Source organism: Cavia porcellus, unplaced genomic scaffold (assembly GCF_034190915.1).
Source record: "Cavia porcellus strain 051 isolate PalLab524CR breed Dunkin Hartley unplaced genomic scaffold, mCavPor4.1 scaffold_13, whole genome shotgun sequence".
NCBI classification, from domain to species: Eukaryota; Metazoa; Chordata; class Mammalia; order Rodentia; family Caviidae; genus Cavia; species Cavia porcellus.
In genome coordinates, this window is record NW_026947496.1 from 9306781 (window position 1) to 9318416 (window position 11636).

Here is an 11636-nt window from a genome sequence, read left to right on the forward strand (position 1 = left end):
GGTAGGTTAAGTCTAAAGGAGACAAAGGCAAAGAATCAAGTATGCAGGGTATATACTCAACAGGGTATTTATGATTATAACTTTAGTGATGGCTTCCCATAAGGAGGATAAGGTCCAGGGAATTTTAGAAACTGACATGTCATTCATTTGTCATGTACACATTTAGGTTTTACAATTGTATCTCATGCTGTTAGAATGTCTAATGCCATTGGATTTTTGGAGGATGATCTGTTTTATTAATTTTACCTTTTTATTTAGGAGAGAGGTCAGCTGTGGTGTCATTTTAAGCCAGTTGAGTATAGTTAATTATGGCCCCAATATGCATCATATAATCTTTTTTGGAAAAGATCTGGTGGATCCGAGCAAAAGGAATCCAAAAGGAATTTATAATTATTTCTTAATTTTAGTTGTTAAACAACCAGAAGATTGATAACAGCACAGTGCAGTAGAGGCAGTAAGCTTAACATTAAACATTAAATGAAACTATTATTTTCTATTAACCATGTGTGTTTTAACATTTGAGCACTGAAGAAATTTGTGACATTGTTTGGACTGCTCACTATTCAAGCATCTCTAAGTATAACATATACATTATATAAATTTTTGTTTAAAAATTATCATTTGACTGGTGACCTCGTGCTGGTCTGACCTAAATCTCCTGGCTGGAACAAAAGAAAAAGACAGACGTCTGGATCTGAAAAAAAACACTTGTCATCATAAACAATCCCAATTTTATATTTGAGGGCATCAATATACCATCAGATCAGCAACAATGAATTGTCTTAGTCATATGAACTTTATTTAGTGGGGGTGTCTCCCGTAAGGCTATGGAGATTATTGGGGCTTCCAATTAATGAACAAGAGCTAGTTAAAGTTACCAGGTGGCCACTCTCTTGTTTATCACAATTGGAGTCCAGTCCTGTGTCCCCTCACCATTAGGGATTTCATTTAACCAATTTTAGCATCATTTTGACCAGCTGGCAACCTAGGTAGAAGCATGTTTTTTAAATCTATAACCAAAATAAACCTTGATTAAATGATCTGAAAATGTGAAAGAGGAGGAAAAATTGTTGAGCTCAAATAAAAAGAAACAGCTGTTTACAGAGGAGACAAATGGACAGACAACAGATATATAAACTGACATTCATCTTATAAAATTAAAGTATATTCAAATATATTTGGTCAATTTGAACTATAATTAGAGATTGAGGCTGAGAAGGCTGTGGAGTAGATGGCCACCGAGTGGCCAACTGTCCGGCAGGCATATGTGGGCAATTACTGGATGATTGGCTATAAAAACAGCCACTTGTCGCTATGTGACAAGGAAATACAGGCTGTTGGTGGGTCACCATGTGACCCGTAGCAGCCTAACTGCTGCTGATCAAAGGAAGGGCCACAAGGAGGCGGCCCATTGACCCTGAGATCCGTTGCAAGATGGCAGCGCCCTGCCACATGGTGGAGGCCCCAAGATGGTGGCTGTCCTCCACGAGAGCTGCAGCAACATGGCTGCTGGCAACTGTGTGGCCTGCCAGAAAGCTGGAACACCAAGACTGCATATGGTGAGCCGACAGAGAAAAATGGCGACGCAGGGAAAGGGGACCAAGAACCCTCAGACGGGACAGGTGGCTGCGTGGGGGTGGGGGGACTGAGAAGCTGGAGACTAGGAGAGATGCCAGGGGCAGGAGTAGAGGCCGCTGTGGGTGAGGGATGGGGCCAGGACGGCGCGGGGGGCACAGAAACCTCTAGCTGAGATGGCTGCGGGGTTTGGGCTGAGAGATGCAGGAGAGGAGCCGGGCACAGACAGGAGCCGCATCACCTAAGGGGTCCGGTGGCAGGGAGCGATCCTGCAGGAGCAGAGCCAGAAGCATTCGGGCCATCACAGAAGGCAGAGTGAGAGGAGGACACGTCCTCAAAGTGAGAGGCCTAGGGATGAAGGGTGTCTGCCAACTTGCCGCCACTGTGACAAAAGCTTAAATGAAAGGTCAGCTTTGGTTTTTATAGCCTTCTACAGGCTAAGAGCACCCAGGTTAAGAGCCAGGCAACCCAGAGGTGTGTTTTTTGGGGGACAGGAAGTGGTCCCCAGGGCTGACTTATAAGTGAGCTGAGAGAACAACTTCGCCTCAGGACGTAAGAGCTTTAGCTCTCTCCCAAGGACCGAGAAAGCTGTGCTGGGTCACACTTAACTAAAGAGATCCTCACCTATTTTCCGACACCCATTCTCCTCCTGGTCCCCAAGAAGGGGAATAAAAATACCAGTTTTGCCTCAAGCCAGATGGCCTAGAGAGCGTGCGAGCGTGAAAACTGGAAGGCAGGTCGGGTTTTCTGTTGCAGGACTGCTAAGGAACGGAAACAGAAAACCCTGGACAGACAGCAGCTCACCTGTGTTCAGGGAGGAAGGTCGCTGTTGCATGCGGATTAGGGCAGCAAGTAAACAGTCCCAGAGGAAGAAAAAGGTGGCAGAGGGGCTCAAACTGGGAGGGGCCCCAGGAGCCACTCACTGTGCCTTCCCGATCAGGGAACCAAATGATAGGGTTTTCAGCGTGATAAAAGAGAGACTATAAAATAAAAACAGCCTTTATTTTAAGAGCGCGGAGAGAACTCCATGACCACCGGGCCTGGCTTTCTCTGCTGGAACGTGGGGCATGGGATATATATATAAAAACCGCTGACTGGGGTGGGGCTTAGGGCGGGCATTGCTGACCGAGCGCAGCCAATCGCAGTTTTCTTTGCATGCAAACAGGAGCTGGGGAAGAAGCAGGAAGTGGTAGGCGTTCTGCTTTGGCCTTTCGCCTCCTTAGAGCACCTAACTTCTATGAGGCAAAAACCTTTCAGTGTTAAATGTGGGGGGTTTTTGTTGTTGTTATTGTTACCAGGCATTGACCTCATGTCCTTGAGTTTGCTAAGCAGGCACTTAAAGCCACTGAGCTAAACCCTAGGCCCTTAAATGCATTTTTTAATATAGAGATCTGTTTCGAGAAGTTTGTAATTCCATGGAAACGTTATCAAATTCTAGCAAGTTAATTCCAATCTACCACTTCCAGTGCAACCTGGGGAGAATAAAGCGGCTTAAGACAGTTATGGGGGAGCCAAGGGGGTCCTAAGTCCAGCCAAGAGAGTGTTCACTGGGAACAAAAGCCAAGACCCAGAACCCCCGACAAGTACTTGTGAGCTGGGCTAGGTGGGAGGCTTGAGATCACCTCTGTGACACGCAGAGGGAAAGAAATGCAGAGAGAGTAATCTGCACAGCACAGCTGAGGGGGTCTCTAATGTTAGGGGGTGGGTGCTTCAGCTCCCATGTAGTCTTTTCTGCCCTGGGGAGTCACGGCCTCCTGGGTAGAGGCTCAGTCCCAGCCGACTGCATGGAGCAGTGCTCTCCACCCCTGCCTGGCTCAGCCATGATTTTCAGGAATCACAGGGAGGGGAAATAGTGACTTCAAAGATTATGTGTCAGCTCCTCAGCCAGCCCAGTTTACACTGGTTAAAGCCAATTGAAGGGACAAAGAAATAGCCAGGCCAGCTCTGTACATACCTGTGCACAAAGATAGGGCCACGTTTATCCAAAATGGAGATAATGGCTCTTCTTTCAAGGAGAGTCCTCCAAGCACTTCCCCGCCTGAATTACAATATGTTTGTGTGTGGGAGTGGGTATGGGGCTTTGTGTTTTGCTGGGCATTGAAGCCAGGGCCTTTCAGATGCTGACCATGTACTGTCCCACTGAGCAGTGCCCTATCGCCCCAGGATTCTCAGCTTCGATGGGTTCACCAAGACAGGGGTCGGAAGCATGGGTGTGTTCTGTCACTTCTCGGGTCCAGAATCACAGTGCTGGCAGACTTGGTCCCTTCTGAGTCCCCTCCTTGTGGTTTCAGCTGGCCATCATCTCCCTGACCTCACAGCGTCTCTCCAAACCTGTGTCCTCTTCTTATAAGGACACCAGACCTAGTAGTTTAGGACTCACTCATTAATCCTAGAGTCCATCTAATGCCTCTTCCAAGACTCCAGGATGTCACCATATTCATTCGGGGGAACCGAATTCGGTGGGAGCAAAATCAGACTCTGAGGACTCAGATCTCAGGAGTTAGGGGCCCTGCAGAGGCTGACACCTGGATTTCAGAGCCAGCTGTGAGCCCCTTCTTACCCGACTAATTTTCCCGTAAAATGATTGCTTGAAAACCATGCTGCATGGGGCACGTGGTTGGATCCCTTTGTTGTCTGGGTGAAAATGAGGTCAGCTGCAGAGCCACTGCATGGCCATGACAGCCAATATTTACACCCATCAATGCGGGGCCTGTTTCCAGAGACACGCAAGACAGGTTTCACCCAGTTAGGCATCCGACATCAAAGAATGTATATGAGGACCTCAGAATCACCCCCAAAAGGGATCAAAAACACTAATGACTTCCTTCATATTTTCATTGTTCGTGTAAATGTCCTCTGTCTATCTGTCCGTCCATCTTTTTATCCGTCCATCCATCATCGAGGCAGGCCTCCAATATTTTTAATGAGACAGACCTAGTTTTGTTTCCCCCAAGGTGTAGTGATTACTGTTGGAGGGGCCCAGACTTCACTGAACAGCTGAAAAGCAGGAATTCACAGCTGGTGAGCAGGGAGCCAGCAAGTCAGGGAAAAGGGACAGAGCTCATGGTGGCAAGGTGAGCTGTGCCCAGAGGAGGATTTCAATGTGGCGGGTCGGAGTTAGCTGCCTTGGGACCAGCAGAGCTCAGTTAGGGGATGCCCTTCTGTGACCCTCAGCATCTTTTCTGTCTCCTTAAAACTGAGGCCTTGTGCATCCCTGCAAGCCTTGTGTGAGGGGCGACTGGGATCTGGTCTCGAGATCAGCACAACACATGCTGCTTTTCTGCACAGAAGCACGAGTGAATTAGGATGCTCTCCTTATTAACAGTGATGTGAACCTTCCGGGACTGGCAAATGGTGCTGGCAGTCTGCCTTCCCCTCCCCACCCCACATGTGGCTGAGTTGCCAGAGGCTGGCATGTTGCAAAGACAGCTCCCTCCTCTCGAGGATGCCCATCACCACAAGGTTCTGAGCACTCTTAGCCCCCCCCCCCCCGCCAGCTCCAGAAGTACACAGTGTGGTCACCGGAATCTGGGCCCAGTACACACCTTTAGACCACGTGGCTTGCATCTGTGCTTATTCCACAGGTTTAAAATTTTTACACTTTGTCAGCTAATGAATATTGAACCCAAGGGTTGTCTATTAAAGAAATTGCAAATCAGTCTCCCCTGACCAAAATCCCACTGAATAGAAAAAGCCCGGCAGGACAGAAGGTGGCCCGAGATGAGCTGAGACAGCTGTGGCAGGGGCTGTTGGCACAGGGATGCCGCTGTGGCCCTGCCATCCCCAGGGTCTTTAGAATTGTGCCCCTAGTTCATGGCTGTGTTCAGGCTTGTCTGCTCACACTGCAAAACTAATGGGCCAGTCTGGAACCTTGAATTGACTTGGACTTTCTCTATACACAGACACCCCAAGGAACCAGCATGCCCCAAGCTAGGAGATTCTGGACATCACTCATCCACTCTTCTCCCTCAAAATCAACTTCATTAAAATGTATTTTTTTTTTTAAAGTAACCAGCAAAGTCCCTCTCCTGCTGTTGGTTTTCCAAATACAATGTGTGTGGCTGTTAAGTGATTATCCTATAGTCCATCTCTAGAGAGGCCAGGCCACCAAGTGTCCCTCTCTACATCCACAGCCATGAAAGTAGAGACGCCCTGGTAGTAGTCACACAGGAAATTGGGGCAGAATTTTTTGGTTCCGGGTATCGAACACAGGACTGCGCTTGCAAGGCAGGCGCTTATGCGGCTGTTAAGATTTCCATGAATTGTTGGAGAGGGGAAAGGGCCTCAAAGCCTGTGCCATGGATCTAAAGCTGTTACTTTTTATCCTTTAGGTTGCATCTGATGTCAGAAGGCAAACACAATCTGCACTTACGTTTTGCAGATGAGTTCAATAAGTTAGCAGAAGACTTCCTGCGATGAAAGGCCCCTAAGAATCCTTGTGTCTTGTTGCATCCTAGTGTGGGGCTGGATTATGGGCCTGCTGATGACCACAGTGCCTCTGGGCCCCTGTCCCTATGTCACACCTCAGTCCACTTGCATTTCCAGGCTTCCTAAAACCCCCTCCGCAGTGTGACCTTAATCAAACAGAATCATGAAGACCGTCTGTGGCTTTCATAGTTTACCAAGATTGATTTTTTTTTTTTTTAACATTGAGAGTTTCTATCATTGTCTTAAAAAATTCCCACCATAATTTCTGCCGAAATAAATTTTAGATGGCACATTTGCAGTGTTCGTATTTGCCTATGGACAGTTAGAAATTATAGCATACCCTTTACTAAGAGGTACAGCTGCACCTGTCATTTGATTCGTGTTTATCACATTGCTCAAGGAAAAACAAGTAGAAGAAAGCCCTTACCTAGACTCATCGGGGTTCCGGAATAGGGAACGAAGGGAATGTGGTTTGCTTAATCCCCCTTTACTCCTGTGTCACTTCTGAGAGACTCCTTTCATATCACGGGCCGGTAAAGTAGAAAAAAATACTTTCTCTTTACTGAAGGAGAAAGAATGCTATTAATCAAATCACTGAAACAAATATACCGCTATTAAGATTAAAGTGTGAAATTCATACATTTAGTGAATAAAGATTATTTGGAGGGGAGGACCGTAGGTTTTTTACACATGCTTTTATTAGTATAGATATCTGAGACAATACTGCAGCAGTTCTGTCTGCAGTAATGAGAAGATCCACATTATTACATCAACAGTAAATTTCTGACAGAGGCAAAACTGAGCACCATAGTATACAAAGAGACCATGCTGGAGGACACGGAAGTTCACTAAGGATGCATGACAATGAGAGAAGTCCTCAAGCCTCGTCCTCACCCTCCTCCTCCTCAAACTCCCCCTGTTCATCGGCTGTGGCATCCTGGTACTGCTGGTACTCGGACACCAGGTCGTTCATGTTGCTCTCGGCCTCGGTGAACTCCATCTCGTCCATGCCCTCGCCCGTGTACCAGTGCAGGAAGGCCTTGCGGCGGAACATGGCCGTGAACTGCTCCGAGATGCGCTTGAACAGCTCCTGGATGGCTGTGCTGTTGCCGATGAAGGTGGCTGACATCTTGAGGCCTCGAGGCGGGATGTCGCACACGGCCGTCTTGACGTTGTTGGGGATCCACTCCACGAAGTAGCTGCTGTTCTTGTTCTGCACGTTCAGCATCTGCTCGTCCACCTCCTTCATGGACATGCGGCCACGGAAGATAGCGGCCACCGTCAGGTAGCGGCCGTGGCGTGGGTCACACGCGGCCATCATGTTCTTGGAGTCGAACATCTGCTGGGTGAGCTCGGGCACGGTCAGGGCACGGTACTGCTGGCTGCCCCGGCTGGTGAGGGGTGCGAAGCCTGGCATGAAGAAGTGCAGGCGCGGGAAGGGCACCATGTTCACAGCCAGCTTGCGCAGGTCTGCATTCAGCTGGCCCGGGAAGCGCAGGCAGGTGGTCACCCCACTCATGGTGGCTGACACCAGGTGGTTGAGGTCGCCATAGGTGGGTGTGGTCAGCTTGAGGGTGCGGAAGCAGATGTCATACAGGGCCTCGTTGTCAATGGAGTAGGTCTCATCCGTGTTCTCCACCAGCTGGTGCACAGACAGGGTGGCATTGTAGGGCTCCACCACAGTGTCTGACACCTTGGGCGAGGGCATGACGCTGAAGGTGTTCATGATGCGGTCGGGGTACTCCTCTCGGATCTTGCTGATGAGCAGGGTGCCCATGCCCGAGCCGGTGCCGCCCCCCAGCGAGTGGGTGAGCTGGAAGCCCTGGAGACAGTCACAGCTCTCTGACTCCTTCCTCACCACGTCGAGGACTGAGTCTACCAGTTCGGCGCCCTCTGTGTAGTGGCCCTTGGCCCAGTTGTTTCCGGCACCGCTCTGGCCTGTGAGGTAAAGGGAATTTTTTATTCTGTCATTTAGACTGTGGAAGATTGGCCCAGCCTTAGATAACCTTTTAGATAGTCTTTTAGATATGCTTTGGCTACCTAAGAAAAAGTTTGCTTTATCAATGAGCCACAAGACCGTTAGAGATACTACCATGTATAAAAGCCAGCTGTCGGGGCTGGGGATTTAGCTCAGCTGCATAAGCGCCTGCCTTGCAAGCAGGCAGTAGTGGGCTCGATCCCCGGTACTGATAAAAAGGAAAAAGACAAAAAAAAAAAAAAAAGCCAGCTGTAACACATTATGCTTAACAAGCCCGCTGCTTCTAAAATGAGGATCAGAGCATTCTGTGGACGCTCTAATTAGTGCAATCAAGCAGATTGGGGGAGGCTCAGCCCCACCAAAGAGGACAGGCTCTCAGCCCTGCCCAAGCATGTGTCATAAGCTGTGCCCTTGGCCTCAGGCACCTTGAAGTGGTCTCCTGTCTTATCTGCTCCTCTGAAATCCCCTGGACCTAGCGAGCCTGTGAGAGGCGCCCTGCTCCTCATCTTGCCCTGCAGCAGCCTCTGCAGGCTGACACCAGCTCCAGCCTGCCCAGACCAGGGACATGGCCCCAAGAGCATGTGATTCTGGCCAGCCAGGACTCACTAGATAGCGCCACCCCTAGACTGGATGCTGAGAACTGTGATGTGCAAGGCTGGTAGCAAGGCGAGTGAGCTGGCCAGCCTTGGCCCAGGACGACATACCAAATACAAAGTTGTCTGGCCTGAAGATCTGGCCAAATGGTCCCGACCTCACTGAGTCCATCGTGCCCGGCTCCAGATCCACCAGGATGGCCCGAGGTACATATTTGTTACCTGTGGGAACAACAGCTGCCTCAGACCTATGCTTGGGCAAGAGCCCTGTTCTGTTTGGCTGACAGCACAGAACTCATGACCGAAAGCTCCAGCCACTGAGACCCGGGGAGGAGAATGGAGAGGCTGGGCAGGAGCAGTCACGTCCAGCAGCAGGAGTCTGCAGAGACCATTAAGTGTATTTGCTTGCAGTCTGCCTGTGCAGTGAATAGGCAAGAAGCTTCTCTGTCACTTCCTGTGCCCCAGCAAGGAGAGCAAGGTGACACCAGATACTCACCAGCAGCCTCGTTGTAGTACACGTTGATTCTCTCCAGCTGCAGGTCGCTGTCTCCATGATAACTGCCAGTGGGGTCAATGCCATGCTCATCACTGATCACCTCCCAGAACTGCAGGGAAAAAGAGTCGAATCCTAGCCTGGTGTCCTCCCCTCAGAAGGATGGCCGTGGTCAGGCAGCAAAGAGTCCTGGCCAGGAGCCGAGAGCTGCTGGCCCCTGGATCTGCAGCAGCTGCTGTGGAGGGGCTGGGCGTCTGCAGACTGAAGAGCTGGGGGTAGGGGGAGCCCAGGAAGTGAGGTGGGCAGGCAGAGCCCCTCCAGGAAGCCGTGGGCGCAGGGGGCTCTGTCACTCTGCAGGGCGGAGCATGGTAACATCCAGACCGCTGGGTGGTCCCATAGGGCAGATCTGTTGGCCCCGCACTGACAGCTACTGGCACAGACCTCATGCAGATTTCTGCTAGTGACCCACATCCCAGTCTCGGGACACTGACCTTGGCCAGACATGGGCAAGGAAGGCCAGAAGGGCGGCAGGGGCAGGGGCTGGCGCTGGCGGGGTCGTGTGCTCCATTGTGCGGATGCGGCAGAGAGGGGGGCGGAGGTTGGTGGGCAACATGGCGCTTGGAAAGAGACCGCGTCCTTGCCAGGCACCCGCCCACGCCCGCGCTGTGCCCGCCGCCACCTCCCACTGCGGCCGGGAGTCACTGCCACCACCGCCGCCACCTGCGCCTAGCAGCCAGGAAGGGAACGGTCGCGTTCTGTGTCATCCTGTCTAGACGGTGCCCAAGCAAAAAAGCATTTCCCTAAGCTCCCAGCCTCGGAGGAGCCGCTATAGCATCTGCCAGCGTAATGACACTGCAGTTTTCCATTCAAAGGGCAGGCAAAAATACCCAAACTGCACTTCGGAGAGGCCACGGATACACACCATTCGAATTCTGGAGACCGCCGCGCCAGGGAGGCAGGTGCATACCAGGAGTGCTGCTTTCCAAGCGCAACCGGGGCCTTGACCAGGACGCAGCCGCTTTGCCCGCCCCGCGGCAGGTCCTGGACCGCGCCCGTGGCCACTGCTCCCTCCCCGGGCGCCGACCCCACCCCGACCCCGGCCCGCACCCTAGGGCTCCCCAACTCTCCCCAGGTCCTCTAGAAGGCTCGCCCACCTTGGCGCCAATCTGGTTGCCGCACTGGCCTGCCTGGATGTGCACTATCTCGCGCATGGTGCCGGTGGGAGCGGGGAAGGCGCTGGGCCTGGAGTGTTGCGCGCGTCGTGGACCAGAGGACTTGCGGCGCAGACACAGCCTCCGGCCCCCCAGCTTCGCCATTATATAGCTATAGCTGGGCCCCGCCCGGCTTACGTCACGTCACGGAGGCGGGGCCGCGGGCGGCACGCGAGGACTGCGGCACCGCGAGGGGGAGCCAGGGCGCGGCGCGAGGTGCGGGGCGCGCTTGGTGGGTGTCGGTGGGCGCCGCGCAGCCTCCTGCGTCCCGCCCCTCTGAACCCCCCAGACTCGCCCATAGTCAAGTCCCGGGGCAGAGTCGCCTGCAGATCCCGTCCTCGCCTCTCTTTCCTAGTGGGGACCATGGGACCCAAGCCGCGTCGTCAGTGGGGTCCTGCCCTATGCCCTGGGCAGCGCCCCACCCAGGGTCCTGGACCCCGAATCTTGTTGCCTTTGGGTTCTGGGTGGGAATTCGCAGCGACTACAGCTGCCCTCCCTCGGGGTGGGGAAGGTGCTGGTGGGAAGAGGGTGGGGGCGGGGGGCTTGTGGAGGTGCGGGGCGGCTGTCTGCAGGGAGAGCGAAAGGGAAGGAACCAGGGAAAGTGCTGTGTGCAGATCTGTCACATGTCTGCTTGGGGCTCAGGTCCTTGTAAACCTCTTATAAGGGGAACATTTTGCCTGCGCATGCGTGTGTGCGCACGTGTCGGTGCCTGTGTGTGCATCTGTGTGTCCCAATGTGAGAAGATGAGAAAGGAGGACTACACAGTCACAGCTGCAGAAGGCTGCTGAGCCCTGTGTGCAGGACGGGTGAATTGAGATGTGTTGTAATAATGCAAGACACCAGCCTTCACGGCCCCACAAGTTAAAATAGTGTAGAATCCTCCGTTGCTAATTTTTTTTTTTTTTTGTCTTTTTCATTTTTACCGGTGCCAGGAATCAAACATGATCACCTGCTTGCAAGGCAGGTGCTTATGCAGCTGAGCTAAATCCCCAGCCCTCCGTTGCTAATTTTAAAACATTGATGACCAATCAAAATGCATAAGGATAAGGTGTGTGAAATAAAAAAGTTTTGCAAATAATTTCATGTAAGTTTTAAAAGCGCGAAAACTAGAAAAATTTAAAACTACAGACGAGGCTTACATGGACAGTTGACCAGCACTGTGGTGGAGGCGGGCATTCCTACCCCAGTTTCACAGGACAGAAAGCAGGTGCAAAGGCAATGAGGAAGCAAGAGAAAGCCCTGCTGAGCCCAAAGGCCTGGACCGGAAGAGTCAGTACCAACTTCAAGCGGCAAGCCCTCCCCTCCCCGCTCCTCTCTGGAGCTGGCTTCTCCAGATATGAAGTGATGGTAATTACCAG

General features: G+C 51.8%; 2 protein-coding genes across 2 annotated transcripts in view; one reads left to right on the top strand and one right to left on the bottom strand.

Annotated features, from left to right (window-relative positions):
- Nucleotides 1-6295, top strand: part of Bphl (biphenyl hydrolase like) — a 31327-nt gene extending 25032 nt beyond the window's left edge. Inside the window, exon 7 of the mRNA XM_003468786.5 lies at nucleotides 5907-6295. Within this exon, the coding sequence (XP_003468834.1) occupies nucleotides 5907-5994 (88 nt within the window). The 3' untranslated portion in view covers nucleotides 5995-6295. The remainder of the gene's footprint in view (nucleotides 1-5906) is intronic.
- Nucleotides 6296-6679: 384 nt separating this feature from the next.
- Nucleotides 6680-10408, bottom strand: LOC100731652 (tubulin beta-2A chain). Its single transcript, XM_003468795.5, has 4 exons — nucleotides 10222-10408; nucleotides 9071-9179; nucleotides 8686-8796; nucleotides 6680-7941 (listed from the first exon to the last, which is right to left on the bottom strand). The coding sequence occupies exons 1-4, from the start codon at nucleotides 10381-10383 to the stop codon at nucleotides 6881-6883; spliced, it is 1443 nt and encodes a 480-aa protein (XP_003468843.2). The 5' UTR covers nucleotides 10384-10408; the 3' UTR covers nucleotides 6680-6880.
- Nucleotides 10409-11636: the final 1228 nt, after the last annotated feature.

What these genes read in the sequence shown, in the direction of transcription:
- LOC100731652 (XM_003468795.5), bottom strand. Translation starts at nt 10,383, where the DNA reads ATGGCGAAGCTGGGGGGCCGGAGGCTGTGTCTGCGCCGCAAGTCCTCT. An exon ending in GCAACCAGATTGGCGCCAAG is followed by an intron (nt 9,180 to 10,221) that starts GTGGGCGAGCCT and finishes TTTTCCCTGCAG; the next exon opens with TTCTGGGAGGTGATCAGTGA. An exon ending in GCCAGACAACTTTGTATTTG is followed by an intron (nt 7,942 to 8,685) that starts GTATGTCGTCCT and finishes TTTACCTCACAG; the next exon opens with GCCAGAGCGGTGCCGGAAAC.